Source organism: Panthera leo, chromosome A1 (assembly GCF_018350215.1).
Source record: "Panthera leo isolate Ple1 chromosome A1, P.leo_Ple1_pat1.1, whole genome shotgun sequence".
NCBI classification, from domain to species: domain Eukaryota; kingdom Metazoa; phylum Chordata; class Mammalia; order Carnivora; family Felidae; genus Panthera; species Panthera leo.
In genome coordinates, this window is record NC_056679.1 from 136132138 (window position 1) to 136156951 (window position 24814).

General features: G+C 36.3%; 1 protein-coding gene across 8 annotated transcripts in view; it reads left to right on the forward strand.

Moving 5' to 3' along the window:
• The window catches only part of BDP1 (B double prime 1, subunit of RNA polymerase III transcription initiation factor IIIB), an 88984-nt gene that overhangs the window by 13557 nt on the left and 50613 nt on the right, over positions 1–24814 (forward strand). For all 8 annotated transcript variants that reach the window (XM_042940646.1, XM_042940678.1, XM_042940649.1 and 5 more), the window contains 7 exons: positions 6797–6851; positions 9585–9728; positions 12443–12727; positions 13074–13221; positions 18516–18674; positions 22587–22746; positions 24486–24577. In XM_042940646.1, the coding sequence (XP_042796580.1) occupies positions 6797–6851; positions 9585–9728; positions 12443–12727; positions 13074–13221; positions 18516–18674; positions 22587–22746; positions 24486–24577 (1043 nt within the window). The remainder of the gene's footprint in view (positions 1–6796; positions 6852–9584; positions 9729–12442; positions 12728–13073; positions 13222–18515; positions 18675–22586; positions 22747–24485; positions 24578–24814) is intronic.

Consider the following 24814-nt stretch of genomic DNA (forward strand, 5'->3'; position numbering starts at 1 on the left):
TCAACTGCATTTCATAAATTTTGATAGGTTGCTTTCAGTGTTTCTCAGTTAAAAATATTTTCTACATATAGTTCTGTTATTTAGAAGTGTGCTTAATTTCCAAATATTTGGGACATTGATAAATATTTTACTGTTTTGTAATTGTTTTATTCCATTGTGAACATCAAATATATAAGCTGTAAGATTTCAGACTTTCTGAAATTTAATGAGATTTATTTTAAAAACATGTTATATTCATCTTGGTCAGTATTTCTGGTGCACTTGAAATGAGTGTATACTCTGTTGTTGGATATGTTGTCTAGTTCTAGTAGTTAACGAAGCAAAGAATTGACATCTGCCTTCATGGTCATAGATTCACCTCTTTCTGTGTTTTTATATTCAGTTTTTGACGTATATTGACTTTCTGTGTCATTCACTTTTGGGCACAGTAATGGGTACATTCACTTTTAGTGTGCTGCTAAATTGATCATACAGCAATTGTCTTTTCTGATTTATATCACTTAGTATAATGCTTTCAGTGTCCATTCATGATATTGCAAATGGGAAAATTTCTTCTTTATGGCTGGATAATATTTCTGTACACATATACACACACATAGGTACCAGATTTTTTCTTTTTTTTTGTGCTTTGCTTTTATAATTTTTATTTTTAATTTACGTCCAAGTTAGTATATAGTGCAACATTGATTTCAGGGCTAGATTCCTTATTGCCCATTACCCATTTAGACCATCTCCTCTCCCACAATTCTTCCAGTAACTCTCTGTTTGTTCTCCGTATTTAAGAGTCTCTTCTATTTTGTCCCCCTCCCATTTTTATATTATTTTGTTTCCCTTCCCTTATGTTCATCTGTTTTGTATCTTAAAGTCCTCATGTGAGTGGAGTCATATGGTATTTGTCTTTCTCTGACTAATTTTGCTTAGCATAATACCCTCCAGTTCCATCCACATAGTTGTAAATGGCAAGATTACGTTTGTTTTGATTGCCGAGTAATGCTCCGTTGTGTGTGTGTGTGTGTGTGTGTGTGTGTGTGTGTGTGTGTACATACCACATCTTCTTTATCCATTTATCCGTTGTTGGACATTTGGGCTCTTTCCATACTTTGGCTATTGTTGCTAGCGCTGCTATAAACATTGGGGTGAATGTGCCCCTTCGAAATAGCATACCTGTATCCCTTAGGTAAATATCTAGTAGTGCAGTTGCTGGGTCGTAGTATAGTTCTATTTTTAATTTTTTGAGGACCCTCCATACTGTGATCCAGAGTGGCTGTACCAATTTGCATTCCTGCCAGCAGTGCAAAAGAGATCCTCTTTCTCCGCATCCTCTCCAACATTTGTTGTTGTGTGAGTTGTTAATGTTAGCTATTCTGACAGGTGTGAGGTGATATCTCATTGTGGTTTTGATTTGTATTTCCCTGATGATGAGTGATGTGGAGCATTTTTGCATGTGTTGGTTAGCTATCTGGGTGTCTTCATTGGAGAAATGTCTATTCATGTCTTTTGCCCATTTCTTCCCGTGACTATTTGTTTTTTGGGTGTTGAGTTTGATAAGTTCTTTATAGATTTTGGATACTAACCCTTTATCTGCTTTGTCGTTTGCAAATATCTTCTCCCATTCCATCAGTTGCCTTTTAGTTTTGCTGATTGTTTCCTTTGCTGTGCAGAAGCTTTTTATTTTGATGGGGTCCCAATAGTTTATTTTTGCTTTTGTTTCTCTTGCCTCTGGAGATGTGTTGAGTAAGAAGTTGCTATGGCCGAGGTCAGGAGGTTTTTGCCTGCTTTCTCCTCGAGGATTTTGGTGGCTTCCTGTCTTCCAGTTAGGTCTTTCATCCATTTTGAGTTTATTTTTGTGTATGGTGTGGAAAGTGGTCCAGGTTCCTTTTTCTGCATATTGCTGTCCAATTTTCCCAGCACCATTTGCTGAAGAGACTGTCTTTATTCCATTGGATATTCTTTACTGCTTTGTCAAAGATTACTTGGTCATACATTTGTGGGTTTATTTCTGGATTCTCTATTCTGTTCCATTACTCTGTTTTTGTGCCAGTGCCACATTTTCTTTATTCATTTCTCACTGGACACTTAGATTGTCTTGGCTGCAGTGAACAATGCTGCACTGAACTTGGGGATACATACATCTTTTCAAGATAGTGATTTTGTTTCCTTCAGGTAAATATGCAGAAGTAGAATTGCTAGATCATGTGATAATTTTATTTTTTAATATTTTTGAGCAACATCCATACTGTATTCTATAGTAGCTGCAGTAATTTATCCAGTCTGACACTCTTTGAGTTTAATTTTATTATAGGTTGTATTTCTGAGAGAGACCAATTCATGGTCATTGAATTCTTACGTTGACCCTGATTTTAAAAAAAAAAAAAAAGATAAAATGTCTGTTGTACATTTCCATGTAATAATTTAGTTCATTTACCTTTAATGTAATAACTGATATGACTGGGTTCAAGTCTATCACCTCACTATTTTCCGCTTACCCATCTGTTTTTTATTCCTCATTTCCTGCCTTCTTTTGGGTTATTCAGATAAATCTTAGTATTCTTTCTTATTTTCTTTATTGTACCATTTTACTCTTTACACTTCATACTCCATATGTAATAATCTCTTACAAGTATATTCCATCTACCCTTCATCCTTTGTGTAATTATATATTTCACTTTTACATACTGTAATCCAATTTTACATCAAACTTATTTTAGCTTATAGTCTTTTGTCTTTATTTATTTTATTTTTAATGTTTATTATTTTTGAGACGGGTGGGAGGGGAGTGAGGGAGGTAGACACAGAATCGAAAACAGGCTCAAGGCTCTAAGCTGTCAGCCCCCATTGTCTTGTCTTTAAAAGAAATTGAGTAGAAAAGTAGAAAAAAGAAACTAGCCTTAATATTTAGCCACCATTTTCAATGCTTTTCATTTCTTCGTGTAGGTTTGGATAGGAGATTTACTGTTGAAAAATTCTCTCAGCTTTGATTTATCTGAAAGTCTATTTCACCTTTTTGTTTTTTTTTGTTGGATATGCAAGTGGTTTGATAGGTTTTCCTTTCAGTGTTTTAAAATTGTCATTCTCTTGCCCATTGGCCTCCAGTGTTTTTGATGATAAGTCAGTCATATTTTTTGTTTTTATTCCCCTGTATGTGATAAATTGTTTTTCTCTATTTTTGAGAGTTTTTAACTCTGGTGTTCAGCAGTAGGGTTATGATTTTCGTATGGATAGTTTCTTTTCAATATTTTTTCTACTTTGTCCTTTTCCTCTGGAACTCCACTTATGTCTATTAGCTTGCATAACATTATACTTCAAGTTAAAGCTCTGTTCTTTTTTTTTCCTAATCTTTTTTTCTCTATATCACTTGGTTAGTTTCCATTACTGTGTTCACAGGTTCACCCTGTCTTCTGCTGTCTTCGGTCTGCAGATACGCCCATTCAGTGAATGTTTCATTTCTCATGTTACATATTTTTCATTTCTTTAATTTCCACGTGGTTATTTTTCTTAGTTTCCTTTCTTCTGAGATTTCCCTGTTGATTCCGTATTTTTCTTTAAATCATTGAACATATTTATAACATGTTTTAACTTTCTTGTTTGTTAATTTCAGCATTTAGATCATGTTGAGATCTGTTTCTGTTGACTATTTTTTTGTGCATCACATTTTCTTGTCTTCTCATGTCTTATGGAGTTTTGTTTTGTTTTGTTTTTTAAGTTTATTTGGAGAGAGCACATGTGTGTTAGCGGGAGGGGCAGAGAGAATGGGAGAGAGAGAATATACAGAGCCTGACATGGGGCTTGAACTCCTGAACCATGAGATCATGACCTGGGCCAGAACCAAGAACCAGATGCTTAAGTAGCTGAGCCTCCCAGGCGTCCCTTGTGGAGGTTTTTTAAAAGATTTTTTTTTTTTTAATGTTTATTTTTGAGAGAGAGCATGTGCGTGAGCGAGAGTAGGGGAGGGGCAGAGAAAGAGGGAGATACGGAATTCGAAGCAGGCTCCAGGCTCCAAGCTGTCAGCATAGAGCCTGATGTGGGGCTCAAACTCACAAACCACGAGATCATGACCCAAGCTGAAGTCGGACGCTTAACTGAACTACCTAGGCGCCCCATGGATTTTTTTTAAACTGAGTACTGGACATTGTGGATGATATGTTTGATAGTGTCTAGATTATGTTTGTTGGTTTCTTTCCTTTAAAGAGTATTAAGTTCTAAAAGGCAGTTAATATTCTCTCAACTCTCCTTGTTATTGTCAAGGCTTGATTTTAGGCTTTATTAAGGCAAATCTAGGCTAATCCTTTTTCTAGGTTTTTTATCTGAACCTTAGAAAATCCTTTGAATTAGTTTTCTAAGTTCTCTGAGGACCATCATATTAGTACTATTCGAGATGCACAGAAGAGATGGTATAATTCATTACATACCGTGAGTGCTTTAGGGCATTAGAATTTAATTCTCATGCTAGAGCCCTGAGTGAGAAAGCCTGCTCTAAGACTGTGGTCCTTATCTCGAAGCGGCGGCTTTTCTGGTGTCTAAAGTAAATGTTTGGGTATTAACTAAGTCTTTCCTTTTGTGAGGGCTAGAATTCTGTCAGCTTGCTCTGTTAAGTAACTTCTAGTATCTTTCTTTTCTCGTTCCAGGAGTAGTTGTTTTCTGCTAGGCCTTAGGCTATTGGTATGTGGAACCCAGATATAGATCAAGTACCCATGGAATACTTCCACTAAGCTTGTGAGACTCCTTTTTATATAGCTGTCTTCTCTCTACAACCCCTAAATATTCTCTAGCTCTTGAGAGCTCTGCTCTCTTTGGGCTTTATCTCCTCTTCATTGTTTAGGGAATTTAGCCCAGAGAGCCATGGTGATCATGGGTACATCTTAGATGTTTCCATTCTATCCAGAAATGTGAGGTTGTAGTTTTACTCTTGCTGTTGTCCATTGTTTGCAAACAGTTGATTGATTTATTTTGTTCAGTAGTAAAGTTATTTTTGGTGTGGTTGGATGTGTTGAGTAAGCCTGTAACCAGTTACTTCATCAGAGTCAGTGGTGGAAATTATGGGATTTATTTTACAATCATGGAATTTAGTTTGCAGTAGTTCCTGCCTATAAATTCAAGGAATAATATCAATACATTCTTTACAAATGTTTTAAATTGTTCTGAATTATGTTCCTCATTAGGTAAAATATGGTATAGTATTGTTTTAGAATTGAATAATGCCTAAAGCTTATTGGCATTTCTCTTAGGATGTTCAATTTAGTGGTTATATAGCCTCTCATTTTTATGGAGGTAACTTTTGAGGAGATGTTTAAAGAATAATATGATCTTTATGGGAGAAAGATAATGATCCTTGAAAACTTAAGTGTTATTTACTTGGGAATGAGTTTTATGAAGAAAATAAAGACTGGAAAAAAAAGGATAAGCTGTAGATGAAAAGATGTTGAAGGCCTATGAAGTTTTTAAAATATGGGCAAGGCTCACCTAAAGAGTTTAAAGATGCGTGTGCCCTTGAATGATAAACAGTAAGGAAAGCAAGATAGAGCTGTAAATAAAGTCAGGTCAGTGGTTAGGTTCTTTCAGAGGGAAGAAGGGGGCCATGAAGCGCTTCTTTGTTTTGTGATTTTCTCTATTTTTTCTCAATAAAAAGTTTGATTTTTGTATTTTCAATAAAAGCTTTTAGACTGATCTATAAAAGGGAGAGATTGGTGATTATGCCCTCTCCCAGAATGTAATTGCATGATTAGATAATCTTACAAACAAGCTTATACCCTCACACTTCCTAATGACCTTAGTTAGGATGGATTGAACCTTAAACTTTAACCATCTCCATCTTAATGGAGGTAATCTGGAGTACGACAGGGAATGATGATCTCTGCTGCTCAGAAAAGCATGAAGAAATGTGCCTTAATATAAAGAAGTCTCTCTCTTTTTTTTTTAAACGTTTGTTTAATTTTGAGAGAGCGTGCACACACATGTAAGCGAGGGAGGGGCAGAGAGAGAAGGGGACAGAGAACCAAATGGGTCCTGTGCTGATGGCAGAGAGCCCAATGCGGGGCTTGAAGTCCCTAACCCTGAGATCATGACCTGAGCCAATGTTGGATGCTTAACCGACTAAGCCACCCAGGTGCCCCAATATGGAGAAGATTCTAAAGATAAACTTGGCCTGACTCAAAAATTTGTTTTCTCACAGTCTCTCTTCTGTGCCATAAAAAACATGAGAATAGTAATATAAGATGTTTAACTTGATATGAATATATTAGTTTTTAAAGAGTTAATATTAGTTAGCTTAATTGACTACAGTTTGATTTGTTACCAAGCTAGTTAACTTTTTTCTATCCTCTGTAACTCTAGCTTCCATTGCTGATTTATGCTGTTGATTACAAAGAGGTTCAGGGAGCTCAGTGTAGATCATCATCTCTTTTTAAAAAGCTGAAGGTTTAAGTAGCTTGCCTGTTGGCAAAGATGTTATGTACAAGAGAATCATTTGTTATAAGAATTTTTTAAATTTTTGTTTTAGAGAGAGAGTGTACAAGCAGGGGGGAGGGGCAGAGGAAGAGAGAGAGAGAGAGAGAGAGAGAGAGAGACAGGCAGACAGAGAATCCCAAGCAGGCTCCATGCTTCGTGTGAAGCCTGACTCAGGACTTGAGCCCATGACCCTGGGATCATGACCAGAGCCGAAATCAAGAGGCAGACACTCAACCAACTGAGCCACCCAGGCACCCCAGAAGTTTTATTTTAATGCTTATTTTTTAACTGTAATCTTCACTTTTTTAATAGGATAAAATTACTGTAGGTTTTTGTTTTCTTCTGTTAACAGAATAAATTTAAACGTGAAGAGAAAACAAATGGATGGAGAATAGACAAAGCCTTCCGTAAGTATTAAGACCTCTTTTATGACATATCACTTGGAGATCTTAAAAAAGGACCAGTTTGGTTCCGGTGTGTTTTAGATTTGTGTTTTCTCTTTATTGTCATAAGAATAATGAGACTGGACATTTTTCTCTTGAGCAGTGCAGGTCTGGCAGCTGATAACAGATCTATAGACAAGGGATCAGTAAAACATTGAGAAGCAAGTAAGCAGAGTTCTGAGTTCCAGAAGTTATAGAGGGACTGAAGACACCTTTTCTAAGTGTTTTTTTGTTCTGAGTCAACTCTATTCAAGAAGGAATTGTTTCTGGAAGAACTAACAGTATAGATGATTCCTTCCAGCGGCCAGTCATTCATTCAGTTAATAATAGTAAACATCTGAGAGCTGTTTAATGTTCTAGGCATTGAGGATATAATGGTGAACAGAGCAAATGAGAAGTCTGCTTTTAGAGCCTTAAGTCTAATTAGATGTGGAAAAGGATAAAGTCAGTAGTCATGGTTAATTGCAGATAGTGATTAGTTTCTAAGAAGAAAAAAGAGAGTGAAGAGTGGATATGTAGAATTGGTAGTCAGGGAAGTTTTATCTGAAAAGGTGGCGTTTGAATTTATACCTGAAGGGATGATACCTATTTTTCAGCTTTTAAGTAATTGCTTTACTGCAGTTAACATTTTTTCTTTTTGAGTCCAGAGAAGAATATCAAGGGATCTGTACAAAAAAAGCAAAATTAAATGTATTGTTTAAAATAGTACCTGTAGAGACACCTAGCTAGCTCAAACGGAAGAGCATGCGATTTTTGATATTGGGATCAAGCCCCACGTTGAGTGTAGAGATTACTAAAAAAAAAAAAATAACAAACAAGAGTTAAAAAAAAACATAAAAATAAACCTATATTCCTTGTCTGGAAGATAATTATCAATGTTTCATGATAAATGTATTCACTGTCCTTTTGCTATAGTGCTAATCTTAGGAAAAAACCTAAAAAGGGGATTGATGTCATATAGCACGTGTGTTTTACTTTACGAGGAGACCCTGAGATGAGTGGAGTGTACTCACAACGTTGTATTGGGTCTTTAGGGATAGCACTTCCAAAAATAGCTCCTGGAAGATCTGGAGTATTTTAGTCTTAAACTTCTCTCTATTTTGGAGAGGTGGTCATGAAACTGTTGATTATGTTCAGTGCATTATAATCAGGAGAGAATTCATAAATCCATAAAGTCTTCATGGGGTATGGAACCATTGTTAAGACCATTTTAATGGATTATTTTATTTTACTGAAAAAGTTTTTAATGTTTATTCTTGAGAGAGGGAGAGAGGTGCAGAGTGCAAGTCGGGAAGAGCAGAGAGAGAGAGGGAGACACAGAATCCCAAGTAGGCTCCACACTGTCAGGACAGAGCCTGACACGGGGCTCGAACCCACAAACTGAGAGATCCTGACCTGAGCCGAAGTCAGATGCTTAACCGACTCACCACCTAGGTGCCCCTGTAATACACAATTTTATTATTGGCTGATTTGGGTGCTTTGTAGTGGAAAATTACAAAAAATTAAACTGCAATTTTTTTTAGAACTTACATTTTCAATTTTTCTGAGAATTTTTTTTAAGTTCATTTTTTTATTTTGAAAGAGAGCGTGATCAGGGGAGAGGTGAAGAGAGGTGGCAGGGGAGGATGGTGGAGTAGAGAATCCCAGCAGGCTCTGCACTGTTAGTGTGGAGCCCATTGTGGGGCTCGAACTTAAAAACCTTGAGGTCATGACCTGAGCTGAAATCAAGAGTTGGGCACTTAACCAACTGAGCCACTTAGGCGCCCCATTTTAGTTTTTTAAAATTTAATTTAATGTATTATTATTATTATTTTGATGTTTATTTTTGATAGAGACAGAACACAAGTGGGGGAGGGGCAGAGAGAGGGAGACACAGAATCCAAAGCAGGCTCCAGGCTCCGAGCTGTCGGCACAGAGCCCGATGTGGGGCTCAAACCCACAAACTGCGAGATCATGACCTGAGCCGAAGTCGGACGCTTAGCCGACTGAGCCACCCAGGTGCCCCCATGGCTCTTTCTGATGTAATGACATTGATGGGTATTTAGTGAGAATGGTCCTGATCAATATTCACTTGCTTCCCTGTTTGCTGATATTTGGAAGATTAAATAGTGAAACGGTTGTGATGAAGAGAGGACATGAGGCTTTGAGGAGTTAGTCATCTGGTCTTTTCTCAAAGTTGATTTGTAATGTATGTACAGTGCAATTTATAGTTTGAGTTTTGACATAGGGTATACTTGTGCAACCACCACCCAAAACAAGGTATGGAATGTTTTCATCGAACAGAAAGGCCCCTGTGTCCCTTTGTAGTCAGTCTCCACAGCTATCCTGATGCAGGGCAACTGCTATTTTCATTTGAATCACCATAGATTAGTTTTGCTTGTTCTAGAACTTCTTACTCATGGAATCATACAGCATGTGCTCTCTTATGTCTGGCTTCTTTCAGTCAACATTTTGAGATTTACCTATAATATTGCTTATATCAGTACATAGTTATTTTTTTGTTTTTTAAACTGATGTAACTTGTTCCTATTTATTGCTCAGTTTTCTTTTGTGAGTCTCTTCTACAGTGACTAGAGTTGGTTATCCATTCTCCTAATAAGCCCATTTGCTTTTGATGTATGGTACTTAACTTGAAAATTCTTTTTCTTTTTTTAAAATATAAACTTGTGGGTTCTTTTTCTCTTTTTTTTTAAACAGAGGAAAAGCGCCCTTTTGACTTCGATTTTTTTGCTCATTTGCTTCAGAAAGTTCTTGCTGAAGAAGAGAAAAGAAAACAAAAATCTGTTAAAAATCAGAGTTCAAAGGAGAAGAAATCTTCTAAACCACGGAAAAATGTAAAAGGTATTTTAAAAGGAAGCATGTTCTATTATTTAATAGTGATACACTTGGAATATTGTCCCTCGAGTCTTTGAGCATTCCTCTGTAGTTCAGGTAGTTGAGATCATCAGGGCATCCGTTTGGGGAGACTTGATTTTTCTTCAGTCTCCCAGTTATCTGGCCTAAAATAGCACTTCCTTTTAAATTAATAATTTGCATGGCTGGGCTATTTGACATCTTTCTTGCTTCTAGAGTGTTGTTGTAGCTAATAAAAGAGCACTGGAATTTGGGGGTGTCATGTTTGGTTACTTATTATCATTTTCCTTTGTAAAACAAACCTGACACAAAGTTCTAATGTTTAAAAAATGGGACTCTGATACTTTTGCTTGTGACTGAATTGCATTGTTTGAGCACAGTTTATTTCTGAGGGTTAGTGTTGATTGGTGCTATGTAGAAACTTGTATATATGTAGGCATTTCTATTTTTAGGCAAATATTTTCTTGATTATTTGAATTCTGATCTAGGAGGATAATGTTTAGTTACATCAAGTACTTTAAAGAATCGTGGAACTATGGGGAAGTTTATATGTTAGGTTGTTCACATCCCAGACCCTTTCCACATGTTTTAGTCACTTGGAAACAGCCCTGGAGATCTTGTTAACTCTCCCTATGGTCTCACAGTTTAAGTATTCACAGATGTAGGACTCAAACCTAGGGTTGTGAGAGCCTGCTTTGGGGGTCTGCAAGACTAATGCGAGGTTGGATTATTTGCTAGGAGACTCAAAAGATGCAGTGTATGGTTTCACACCAGCTGAGATTTCTTACAGTGAAAGGCTATGGAACAGAATTAGCAAAGGGAGAAGATACATGGCTCAAAGTCTAGGAAAATCCAGGTACAAGCTTACAAGAGTCCTCTCTCCTAGAGTCCCACAGGAAGTGCTTCATTTCTGTAGCAACAAGTTATGATGAGATAGATAAAAAGTTGTCTGCCAGCTTTCTTGTTAGAAACTGAGGGTCCAAGGTTTTTATTGGAGGCTAGCAATGTAGACACCCTCTGCCTGGCACATATCAGAATTTGGAACTCCCAAAATGAAAGCAGTTGTTCAGCATAAATCATATTGTTGGTACAGACATTTTAGGCACACTGAGCCACTTTTGTCAGGCTGGTGTGAATTCTCCCCAAACCTGTGTTTCCAGACACAGCCTAAGGGTCAACATTTTAATCAGGCCTTTCAAGGGATGGCTGTGAGGCCTGCCTGCTGCATTAATTGTCTTCTGCACAGAGCAGTCCAGCATTTCTTTTCTTGGAGCATGATGTTTCTATCTTTTTAAAAATAGTGTTGGTAAGGGGCGCCTGGGTGGCTCAGTCGGTTAAGCATCCGACTTCGGCTCAGGTCACGATCTCGCGGTCCGTGAGTTCGAGCCCCGCGTCAGGCTCTGGGCTGATGGCTCAGAGCCTGGAGCCTGCTTCCGATTCTGTGTCTCCCTCTCTCTCTGCCCCTCCCCCGTTCATGCTCTGTCTCTCTCTGTCTCAAAAATAAATAAAAAACATTAAAAAAAATTAAAAAAAAGTGTTGGTAACTATAAAATTATTACATTTTTTAGTGTGTTTTGTTTTTTTTTTTTTTTTTTTACTTTTATGGCCCTGGGAAATTAAAATAGATATATTAACATGATTATTATGTTATAGGTCATATCATAAATAACACGTGTTTTATTTAATGTGAGAACTTTTTATAGTTTTTTTATAACAAGTCTCAGAATTTAAAAATTGCTGATTATTATTCTGATAGGAAATCCAGTGTTCTCAGTTGTAAATTCTTGTTTTGACTTTTTTTTTTTTAACAAATTAAATGATGTTAATTTTATTATTTTTTAAGATTAGGGTTTTTTTTGTTTTTAAGACTAGATATTTTTAGAGATGTCTTGATCAACAGTTGTTGTGAAGTTTGCTTTTGGTTGATGTCTCCATGGTGATTTCTCATTTCTTTTTTTAAATTTTACATATTTTTATCTTTTGATGCAATTGACTATTAATATGTCTTCATTAGAAGGGTATTTTAAAAATTGTTTAAAATTGTTTAAAATATTGTTTAAAAATATTTTTTGTTTGTTTTTTTTTTTTTGAGAGAGAGAGAGAGAGAGAGAGAGAGAATCTTAAGCAGGGTCCCTGTTCAGCGGTGAGGCCAAAGCAGGGCTTGATCCCACAACCCGGGATCATGACCTGAGCTGAAATCAAGAGTTGTATACTTACCCAACCAAGCTACCCAGATGCCCCTAAAAATATTTGTTAGAAAGGGTTGTTCATTGAAAAACAAATAATACAGAAAATGGCGAATTCTCTTTCCTACCCTGCCTTCAAATCAAATTGTCCAGATTTTCTAGGGATAACTGTTAGTAAACACTTCTATTGAAGTATATGTGTGTCTTAGAGGATATGTAATTGTTTTAGCTTAATAAAAATGAGATCATAATCTATATGTTCTCTGCAACTTGAGTTTTTTGTACAAAAATACCTTTTGCAATCTTTTACATTACTACTTACAAGCCTACCTCATTATTATTTGTTCTGTGGATTTTTATACCATAAACGTGTTACAGCTTCTTTAGTCCCAATTGGGTATTTTAGGTTGTCTTCAAAGTTTTGCCCAGATATCCCTGAGTATTTATCTTCTTCATCTTTAAGATTTTTTCTGTAGGTTATTTATATGTTTATAACAGTATCTTTTATTTTCAAAGCAAAAAAAGTTGCCAGTGAAGGAGGAAATGATGATCCAGATGAGTCTCTGAGCAGCAAAATTTCAGATACAGAACAGTCTCAAAAGGATGCTCAAACGGGTGAAGAAGAACAACAGTCTCAGACTTTATCAGAACAGGATTCAGAACAGATTGCATTAGAAACAGACCTAAATCAAAAGAAAAGAAGAAGAAAGAATCAGGATGAAACTGCTAAACAGGAAGTAAAGAATCTTTCAGGAAATGCCACTGTTCAGTTAGATCATTCTAAAGGAGAAAAATACATAAGTAAGTTTCTTACATGTATTGATAGTCCCTATATAACTTGAGAAGAGATGTACTGTCATGATGTATGTAATTTAAAAACTTCTGAGTAGCAGCAATTAATAACGATTAAATTCTACAAACTGCCCAGGAAATTTGGGCTGATCTATAAAACACAGTTAAAATTTATACAGTTGTGAGTTGACTAAATTTTCATAAGTGTTCTAAAATTAAGATCTCTGCCTTGGATATTGGAAATTGTGGAATGGATTAATGATTTGTAGGAATAGACTGTTTTATGTAAATTCCTGTGTGCTTTAAAAAGTGGATGTTTTCGTTTTTTAGAATAACATGCATTTTGTATTCATAGATAACAGTCAGTCTTTAAGGCCTGAGATGAATGAAGATGAAGGCAATAAGGAACAGAAGCTTTCTTGCATACAAAATATAGATGACGTTGTGGATTTATCCTCCAGTGAAAAAATTGAGAAAAGAACTGATCCTATCCTTTTATCGAGGTATTCTCTATACCTTTACTGACTTTGTCTACATCTTCTGTTAGTTACTGAATGGGGAGTGTGACATTTCCAGCTGTAATTATGAATTTGCCTATTGTTCTTCTGAGTTCTATTTGTTTTCATGACTTTTGAAGCTCTCTTATTAGGTGCGTACATATCTAGGATTGTTGTATCTTCTTGGTGAAATTACCCTTTATCATTTGTGGATATCATTCTGATACTGCTCTTTGTTCTGAAGCTTAACTTTGCTACAGCTGGCTTTCGGTTAGTGTTTGCATGGGCTTATTTTTTATAAAGATTTTCTCTTTATTTTTGGTTTTTAGCAGTTTGAATATGTATATCCTGCTGAGTTTGTTTTTTTAAAATATGGTAAAAAGCATGTGAGATGTGCTGTCCTAACAAGTTGATAATTTCTTTTTAGTGTCATTCATTTTTGAGAGAGAAAGACAGAATGTGAGTGGGGGAGGGGCAGAGAGGGAGACAGGGAATCCGAAGCAGGCATTAATCAGGCTCTGAGCTGTCAGCACAGAACCTGACACGGGGCTGGAACCCACAAACTGTGAGATCATGACCTGAGTCAAAGTCAGACGCTTAAGTGACTGAGCCACCCAGGTGCCCTGGTCCTAACAAGTTTTTAAATTGCGTAGTAGAGTATTATAAACTATTAGCAAGATGTTGTATATAAGATTTCTAGACCTTTTCATCTTGTATGACAGATACATTCTATAAATTGAGTAACAACTCTGCTTCCATTTTAACCCCAGTCCCTGGCTGCCATCCTTCTACTTTCTGTTTCTGTGAGTTTGGTTTGTTTAGATACATCATATAAGTGGAATCATACAGTATTTGTCTTTCTGCGACGGGCATATTTCACCTTGCATAATGTTTCGAAGTTTCACCTGTGTTGCAGCATGTGACACTATTTCCTTCTTTCTTTGTGGCCAAATAATATTCCATTGTACGTATATATCACATTTTCCTGTTTCACTTCTCTCTCCAAGACCATTTAGATTGTCTCCATCTCTTGGCTATTTTATTATTTTCTTAATAAGTTATATTGCTTTTGTTTATGTTTTTTTGAGAGAGAGAAAGCATGCACATGTACAGGGGAGGGCCAGAGGGAGGAGAGAATCTTAAGCAGGCTCCACCCTCAGTGTGTAGCCTAACACAAGGCTCAGTCTCATGACCATGAGATCATGACCTGAGTGGAAATCAGGAGTTGGACACTTAACCCACTGAGCCACCCAGGAGCCCCTCTGTGCTATTTGATTTGATATGATTTTTTATTAAAAAAATTTTTTTTTAATGTTTATTCTTTTTGAGAGACAGAGACAGAGCATGAATGGGGAGGGGGCAGAGAGAGGGAGACACAGAATCCGAAACAGGCTCCAGACTCTGAGCTGTCAGCACAGAGCTCGATGTGGGGCTCGAACTCACAAACTGCGAGATCCTGACCTGAGCCGAAGTCAGACGTTCAACCAACTGAACCACCCAGGCGCGCCCCTCTTTGCTATTTTAAATAGTGCTATGATAAATTTGGGAATGCAGATATCTCTTTGAACTTCTGTTTTAATTTTTTCTAGATGTATACCCAGAAGAGGGATTGCTGAATCATAGGATAGTTCTATTTAAAAAATTTTTTTAAGATTTTATTTTCTTTAAAATAGTGTTTACCCCCAGTGTGGGGCTCAAACTCACAACCAGGAGATCAAGAATCACATGCTCTACTGACTGAGCTAGCCAAGTGGCCCTGTATGTTTAATTTTTTTGAGGAGCCTTAACACTGTTGTTCATAGTGGCTGTGCTATTTTACATTCCCGCCAGCAGTACACAAACATACCAGTTTTCTGTAAACTGGTTTTCCTTACCAACACTTGTTATTTTGTGTTTTCTTTATTTGTGTTTGATAATGGTTATTCAGACATTTGAGGTGATACCTCATTGTGGGTTTGATTTGCATTTCCATGATTAGTGATGTTGAAGATATTTACATATACCTGTTGGCCTTTTGTATGGCTTTGAAAAAATTCTATTCAGTCCTTTTTCATATTTTTTAACTAGGTTATTTTCTTTGAATTATAGGGATTTAATGTTTTTTTTTAATGTTGTTTATTTTGAGAGAGCGAGTGTGTGTTCTTGTGTGCGCATAAGCTGGAGAGGAGCAGAGAGAGAGAGAGAGAGAGAGAGAGAGAGAGAGAATCCCAGCAGTCTCCACGCTGTCAGTGTGGAGCCTGATGTGGGGCTATATCTCATGATGGTGAGATCATGACCCAAGTGGAAATCAAGAGTCAAATGCTCAACTGACTGAGCCACCCAGGCACTCCTAGGCATTCCTTTTATATTTTGGGTATTAAACTAACAGATAAATGGTTTGCAAATATTTTCTCCCATTCCACAGGTTGTCTTTTGACTTAGTTGATGATTTCCTTTGTTGTGCTCAAGGTATTTAGTTTCATGTTGTTTCACTTGTCTGTCTGTGGTAGTTTGTTCATACGATTCGGAAGGTTAATACTTTGTTTGAAGCTGAGTCATGGCTCTTGGGTCCTTAATTTTCTAGGTGACAGACATCTAAATTATGGTTTCTGAGACACAACTTAATTTCATAAACTACACACAAAAAATACTGATGCCTTTTAGAGGACAAACAACCCTGTAATGACTGTTAAGATCCTAACTGGTTTTGTAAAACAGTGAGCTGATTCTAAAATTATTATATACACAAGATTGAACGGTCATGAGTGGTAAAGACAATTTGAAAAACAACAGTTCTGGAGAGGAAATATATTAATACTTTAAAGCTAGAATAATTATCCTGATGATGAGTGATGTTGAGCATCTTTTCATGTGTCTGTTGGCCACCTGGATGTCTTCTTTGGAAAAGTATCTATTCATGTCTTCCATACATTTCTTCACTGGGTTGTTTTTCGGATAAGCTTGGTAAGTTCTTTACACATTTTGGATACTAACCCTTTATCTGATAGGTCATTTGTACATATCTTCTCCCATTCTGTTGGTTGCCTTTTAGTTTTGTTGATTGTTTCCTTTGCAGTGCAGAAACTTTTTATCTTGATGAGGTCCCAATAGTTCATTTTTGCTTTATTTCCCTTGCCTTTGGAGACATGTTGAGCAAGAAATGGCTGCATCTGAGGTCAAAGATGTTGTTGCCCATTTTCTCCTGTAGGGTTTTGATGGTTTCCTGTCTCACATTTTAGCTCTTTTATCCATTTTGAGTTTATTTTTTTGTATGGTTTAAGAAAGTGGTCTAGTTTCATTCTTCTGCATGTTGCTGTCCAGTTCTCCCACCACCATTTGCTAAAGAGAGTGTCTTTTTACATTTGGATACTTTTTCCTGATTGATGAAAAGATTGTCGACATCACTCATCATTAGGGAAATACAAATCAAAACCACATTGAGATACCACCTCACACCAGTCAGAGTGGCTAAAATTAACAACTCAGGAAACACTAGATGTTGGCGAGGGTGTGGAGAAACGGGAACCCTCTTGCACTGTTGGTGAGAATGCAAACTGATGCAGCCTTTCTGGAAAACAGTGTGGAGGTTCCTCAAAAAATTAAAAATAGAACTACCCTACAACCCAGCAATAGTACTACTACGAATTTATCCAAAGGATATAGGAGTGCTGATCCATAGGGACACCTGTACCCTAATGTTTATCAGAGCGCTCTCAACGATAGCCAAATTATGCAAAGAGGCCAAATGTCTATCACCTAATGAATGGATAAAGAAGATGTGGTTTATATATACAATGGAATACTACTTGGCAATGAAAAAGAATGAAATCCTGCCATTTGCAATATTATGGCTGGAACTGGAGGGTATTATGCTAAGTGAAATTAGTCAGTCAGAGAAAAGACAGATTCCATGTTTTCCCTCACGTGTGGAACTTGAGAAACTTCACAGAAGACCATGGGGGAAGGGAAGGGGAAAAAAATAGTTACAAACAGAGGGGGAGGGAGGCAAACCATTAGAGACTCTTAAATACACAGAACAAACTGAGGGTGGATGGGGGAGAGGTGAGGGAGAGAGGCAAATGGGTGATGGGCATTGAGGAGGGCACTTGTTGGGATGAGCACTGGGTGTTGTATGTAATTGATGAATCAATGGAATCTATCCCCAAAACCAAGAGCACATTGTATACACTGTATGTTAGCCAACTTGACAATAAATTATGTCAAAAAAATAATAAAGCTAGAATAATTAAAACAGTGTGTTACTGGCACAGGGACAAATGTACTCAGCAGAACTGAATGTAGTAGAGCTTGGGAAAAAAGATTTAGTAATCTGGTACATGGAAGAGGTAACATTAGAAATAAGTGGGTGGAAAAAAGAAATTAGTGGGTGAAGAGTGAATGAACTATATTATATTCATTAGATGGTGCTTGGGTGTAAAAAAGATAATATCCTTATTTCACCTTTGCTAACTTTCTGATAGATTAAAGGGTACATAAAACAAATCTTTAAAACTTTTAGAAGAAGGTGTCGGAAAATATCTTTGTGATATCAAGGATTTCTTAAGATATAAAAAGCAAAACTTTAAAAGGTAAAATTGATAAATTTGACTGCAGTAAACTTAACTTTTTTTGACAAAGGTTTCATAAAGAAAGTGAAAGGCAAGCTGCTGTCGGGGAGGTTTTATGTATGTCTAACCAGAAAGGAATATATAAAGAGGTTTTGCTGATCAGTCGGGAAAAGACAAACACCCAGTAGAAAAAAATGAGGGAAAAAATATCTGGCTAAATGCTTTATGTGTTGAAACTGGTTAGTACATGGCTATCATTTATGTTGTTACTTGAAATATTTCATAATACGGTAGTCCTCTCTTTGCATAATGCAGTGTTAACTGCAATTTATGCGTATTGGAGCTATGTCCTCGGATTACAGAACTTTTGGTTAGCAGGATACCATGCAAAGCAGAGCCTAAGTGTATAAAATTTTAACGAGAGAAAATTCCTCAATTTTACTATGATTTTACATACAGATTTGATTTGTCAACCCCATGTATGTAATTAAAACTTTTTAATTTTGTGACTTCTCAAGTGGTTTCCCAGGCCTGTTAATTTGCGGTTACTACTTTCTCTGAAGGTAGAGTTTTTAACAACATGGTACAAGAAGGATCATAGAAAAGCCGAAATATTTATATTGATAGTTCCAAACTATGAAGTATCATTTTCTAAAGTGGATTTATGTATTAAAAAAAATCTTTTAAGTAGCTATTATAAGACATGTATTACTAAAAATTTCTTTTGCCCTGATGTGTTTTCATTTTGCTTAGTGGTCAACAAGATGCCACGCCATTAGCAGCTGAGACTTCAGAATCAAGCCCTTCAGATTTGCCTTTATCAGAAGTTGAAATTAGCACACCAAGTGAGGTTAATAATGCTGAAAGTAGTTGTACAGAAGAAAGCAATGTTGACCTAAAAAATAAATCATTGTAAGTATTTTACGTGGTAAGATTTTAAAATTTAGTTTCAAAATTTCATGCGTTCTTATTTAAGAAATTATAATGTTGTTTTCTTTAAGGATTAGAAAGGGACTGTAGACCATTTAATATATAATTGTACCATGGTCTAAGTGTGACATCAAGGCTTATCACTTTATGTTTCATTACAGAAAGATTCTCTTTTTTTTTTAATTTATTTTTTATTTTGGATGTTTTTTATTTCTGAGAGAGAGAGAGTGAGTGAGGAAGGGGCAGAGAGAAGGAGATAGAGGATTCTAACCTGGCTTTGTGCTTACAGCAGTGAGCCCAAGGTGGGGCTCAAACTCACAAACTGAGATCATGACCTGAGCAGAAGTTGGACACTTAAATGACTGAGCCAATTAAACTTAACTTGGAACCCTACTCTTTGGTTTATTTCTTTAATTAGAGAAAGAGAGCATGAACGTGTGAGGGGCAGAGAGAGAATCCCAGCCAGGCTCTGCTCTGTTAGCACAGAACCTGATGCAGGGCTTGATTTCATGAACTCTGAGATCATGACCCCAGCTGAAATCAAGAGTTGGACACTTAAATGACTGAGCAACCCAGGCACCCCTCTTTGTTTTGTTTTGTTTTAAGGTTTATTTACTTTGGACAGAGAGAGAGAGAGCACAGAGCCTGTCAATGACCTCAGTCTCATGACTGTGAGATCAGTATCCGAATGGAATCAGGAGTCGTGTGCTTAACCTACTAAGCCAGCCAGGCACCCCAGAAAGATTGTCTTTCATATCTGATGTATAGTTATGAGGAGCTTTATGCAAAGTGGTGACTTATGATGAAATTCTAAAATAATTTGAAAAGGCTAAACATTTGCTGTGATATACTACTTTTACTTGGTTTGAGTCATTTTCAAAGCAGTAGATTTTTGATATTGATGCCTCTAAGGATATTATATTTCCTTGTATGAAAATAGTGACTAATATCTTCACTAAAAATGGAATAAAAGCACCAAAAGAATCTCCTTTTGAAGAGAGGTATCTTAAAAACTCAGACTTCCTTTTTGTGTTCTTCTAACCCTTCACATAGGCTTAAAAGCTATTTAGTTTATGAATTCTTATTTTCGGTAAAGCACAGTCACACTGAGAATTAAACTTTTTTTAAATAAAAATTTAGTCTTTGAAATAGGCAAACTATTCTTTCTATGTCTGTTTTTTATTTATTTTGAGAGAGAGAAGGAGAGTGCTTGCAGGGGAGGAGCAGAGAGAGAGGAGAGAGAGAATCCTAAGCAGGCTCCATGCTCAGCGCAGAACCTGATGTGGGACTCCATCCCACAAACCATGAGATCATGACCTGAGTCAAAATCAAGAATCAGATGCTTAACTCACTGAGCCACCCAGGTCCCCTCTTCATTAGTTTTGAATGGCTGTGTAGTGTTTTGGTGTATAGATGAATTATAGTTTATATTATCAGAGCCCAGCTGATGGCTATATGGGTTGTTTTTTCAAATAACACCACAATGGTTAGGGGCACTGACCCCTGAGCAGTTGAAAATCCATGTATAACTTTGACTCCCCAAAACTTAACTACTGATAGTCTACCGTTGCCTGGAAGCATGATAACATAAACGGTTGACCACACATATTTTGTGCATTATATGTATCGTATACTGTATTCTTACAATTTAAGGTAAGCTAGAGAAACAAAATGCTTTAAGAAAATCATAAGGACGAGGAGCACCCCTTGATTTCAGCTCAGGTCATGATCTCACCATTCGTGAGTTTGAGCCCCCTGTTGGATTCCATGCTCACAGTGTGGAGCCTGCTTGGGATTCTCTCTCTCTCCTTCTCTCTGCCCCTCTTCTGCTTGTGCTCCTACTCTCTCAATAAAATAAATAAACTTTAACGTGGTGCCTGGGTGAGTCAGTTGGTTGGGCATCTGACTTCAGCTCAGGTCAAGATCTCGCTGTTGACGAGTTTGGACCCTGAGTCGGGCTCCACACTGACAGCTCAGATTCTGTGTCTCCCCCTCTCTCTGCCCCTCCCCTGCTTGGGCTCTGTCTCTCCCTCACTCAAAAATAAACACCAAAAAAAAATTTTTTTTTTCAAATCATAAGGATGAGAAAATACATTTATTGTACTGTACTATATTTATTGAGTAAAATCTGTGTATATGTGGACTTGTACAGCTTAAACTTGTGTTGAAAGGTCAGTTGTATGTTTTCGTAGGGTGAATTGCTCAAAATGGATTCGCTTATTCTAATGTGTATGTGTCTGTGTATATACATGTACACACTTAGGATTTTGAGAGATACTTCCAAAATATTCTCTGTAGGAGTTAGACTAGTTTATATTCCTACCAACATTGTAAGAAATGTCTCCTTTTTCAGAAAATGGTGTTAAACTTGGGTTTTTGATGGTAATTTTGATATTATAAAATATCTTAGTATAGTATCTCCCCCCCACTCTTCCTTTTTTTGGCAGGGGTATGTAATTTGATTTCATTGTTTTTATTGAGTTTTTTATTTTAAAGTTTCCTAACCTAAGGAAAAGTCAAAAGAAGTAAACAATGAACGTGTATTTATAATTCCCCTTAGATTCTCTGATTCTTAATGTTAATTTGTGCTTGCTTGCACATGCATGCACACTCTACCTCCCCTCACCTTTAATTTGTAGTTTTCTTAAAACCTATTTTTATTTTTTCTTTTTTAAAACTTTATATAGTTTGTCCATTTTTTAATTTTAATTTTTTATTTTTTAAATATTTATTTTGGGGGGAGCACAAGTGGAGGAGGGGCAGTGGGAGTATCACGGAGGATCCAAAGAGGGCTCTGCGCTGACCAACGAGCCCTATGTGGGGCTGGAACTCATGAACCGTGAGATCGTGACCTGGGCTGAAGTCAGACACTCAGCCTACTGAGCCACTCAGGTGTCCCTGTCCGTTTTTAATAAGTTATTGATGATACTGTTTTGTGGGAGTTCGTTATATTTTAGGGAGATTAGTCTTATCGTATGATTTGTAAAACATGCTTTCTCGGTTGGTAGTTTGACTTTTGACTTAGCCATGTTTTGGCTATGTAGAAATTTTTTGATTTTTATGTTGTCAAATTTCTCAAATTTTTTTTTCTTTTGTAGCTCCTGAATTTTTAGTTAAATTTTATAAAGGCTTACCCCACCTCACGGTTATAAAGAATTCATCCGTGTTTTCTGTATGACTTTATTTAATTCTGATCCATTTGGAATATGAGTACAGTGCAAGGAGTGGAGCTAATTTTATTTTAGTCCCCAGTGTTAGTTTTGCCATCACCATTACTTTGATATTATTTCTTCTTCTTCTTTTTGTTTTTTTTTGAGAGAGACTAGGCTCAAGTGAGTGAGGGTCAGAGAGAGAGGGAGTGAGAGAATCCCATGAGGGGCAGAGAGAGAGGGAGAGAGAAGCAAGGCTCACCCGATGTGGGGTTGAACTCAAAAATTGTGAGATCATGATTGGAACCCAAGTGAGAGGCTTATCTGACCGAGACACCCAGGTGCCCCACTTTGATATTATTTCTGACAATATGTTATTCTGTATTTCATCTTCACTATTTTGAAAAGCTACCTTTATTATATTCTATCAAGTGTTTTGGAGTCACTTCTCAATTTTCTTTTGTGTTTCATTTATCTGTTTATTTACATGTCAGTACCAGTGTTTTAATTATTGATGCTATAGAGTTTGTTTTTAACATCTGGTAGAATATGTTAGTTACCTCCTCATTGCTCTTCTTTTTCAGTCTTCTTTGCTACTCTTATTGTAAGTTAGTTTAAAGGTCTTCTTTTTTGGCTCTGAGTGGATTTTTAAAGAATTTTTCAGAATTTTATTTGACTGGGCCTGCACGTTGGTATAATTTAAATAATGTTCATTTTTTTTAAACATAAAAACTACATTTTTTAGGGAAACTGATCAATCAGGAAGTGTTAAACTGATGGCAAGAAGACAACTGCAGAGACCTAAACCCAATTTGTCAAGGGCAGTTGGGAAGAAATCTGTTCTTTCACAAGGTAAAACAGATGGAGAGAGCAAGAGTTTACATGCCGAAACTTCAGTGGAAAAGGTATGGAATAAGAGACTTCGTGGAAATTAAAATTGTGAAAATTCTCCCAGACTGGGAAAAAATTTGTTTTGGTTTATAATGACACAGTAATGTGACTGATACTAGAACGAAGTTACAAAGACTTACACATTAATATTCAATGTGTCTTCCTAGTCTCCTATTAATGCATTTTCTTTAGAAGCTAGGGCATATCATTTTCAAACATCCTCAGTAGTGACAAATCTGTTTTTTGTTTACATAAGATTTTTATTCAAAATATTTTTTAAACAGTTCTATATAAAATTATATCCACAACCCTTTCTCCACAGACATATTCCTGTCTTTCACATACTTTGTCTCTTTTATATATATAAACATTTCTGTAGTTTATTTTTTTAAGTTTTTTTTTTAAAGTTTGATTTATGTATTTTGAGAGAGATGGAGACCTTGTGAGTGGGGGAGGGGCAGAGAGCGAGGGAGAATCCTTATCAAACAGGCTATGCACTGTCAGCGCAGAGCCCGTTGCAGTGCTTGAACTCAAGAAACTGAGATCATGACCTGAGCTGAAATTAAGAGTCAGACGCCAACCGACTGAGCCACCCAGGTGACCCATAAATAGGACTCTTTTAAGGAAATAGAGGATAGTTTTCTAGAGGAGGTGGGATTCGTGGGTCAAAGTATTTTAAATGTTTCTTGGCTTTTGTCAGATGACAGTAAAAAAAAAAAAAAAAGTCTGTTTACATTGCTCCAAGCATTAAATGCATGTTACTTTTCCCCTATATCCCTGCCAGCGTTATATTGTCATAAATTTTTTATTTTTGCTAAAATACATTTTAAAATGTCAGCTTTTTTCCCTGTCATGTGAAATCTTCTTTATTATACTTTTTATAATACAGTTATGTTATTATCTTTTAAAATTTGAGAAAAGTGGGAAAAACAGATTGATGTAAAAATTAAAACAAATTACTTGTGATTTCATTATCCGGATGGAACTAACCTTTTAGCATACATCTTTCCAGCTTTTTTTTCCTTCCTTCCTTCTTTCCTTCCCTCCAAGAGCATGCGTGCGCATGCACATGTATGACAGGGGAGGGTCAGAGAGAGGGGGAGAAAGAGAATCCCAAGCAGGCTCCATGCTATCAGTGCAGAGCCTAACACAAGGTTCAGTCCCACGGACTATGAGATCATGACCTGAAGTGAAATCGAGTTGGATGCTTAAAAGACTGAGCCACTCAGGCACCCTGTATTTTAGTATTAATTGTTTTTTTATCCTTTGGTACCTAACATTTCATAAATGTTTTTTCATATTATTATGTTTTGAAGATACAGTCTTTAGTGACTTCGTCATTTTCTGTCAATGGGTACACCTGAATTTATTTAACCATTTACTCATCATTGGATTTTTTGCCTGTTCACGTTATTTAGCATTTTATATAATGCTCTTGTGCAAATTCTTGGAGTTTGTCTAAATATTTTCTTTATAGAGTCTTAGAAATGGTATTACTGAGTCAAAGACCATGAATATTTTTAAGGCTTTTGATTTCATATTGGGGAAGGGCTTTCCAGAAAGGATGTACCAATTTTTGTTTCTGCCAGTAATATATGGAAATACGTTTTATAATATAGCTGTATCTATCATTTTTAAAACTCTTATAGTTAGAAGAACAAAAAATGATATTTCACTGTTTTAATTTCCATTTATTACAATGTTTGGACTTTTTTTATGTTGTCAATAAAATGTAAAAAAATTGAATTCATAGAATCAAATGGAAAAGGATAAAGTGAATACATCTGACATTGCTGGAATGGAATATACAGAGAAAGTGAACCCAGAAACTGAGACTGTGTCTAAGTAAGTATTTAGAAAGTAGAATAAAAGTAGTAGCTTGTAGGAATGACTGTAATAACATCTGTACTGGATGATGTCTGAATTTTGTTTTCATTCAGAATACTTAAGTCTTTTTTTAACTATAGGTGTGTTGAAACATTTTCATCATGTTCCTTATGCTACTGGAGAAATAAATTATGATAAGGATCCATTGAGTTACGACTTACATTTCTTCCTCAACTTATTAACAAGATTTTAACA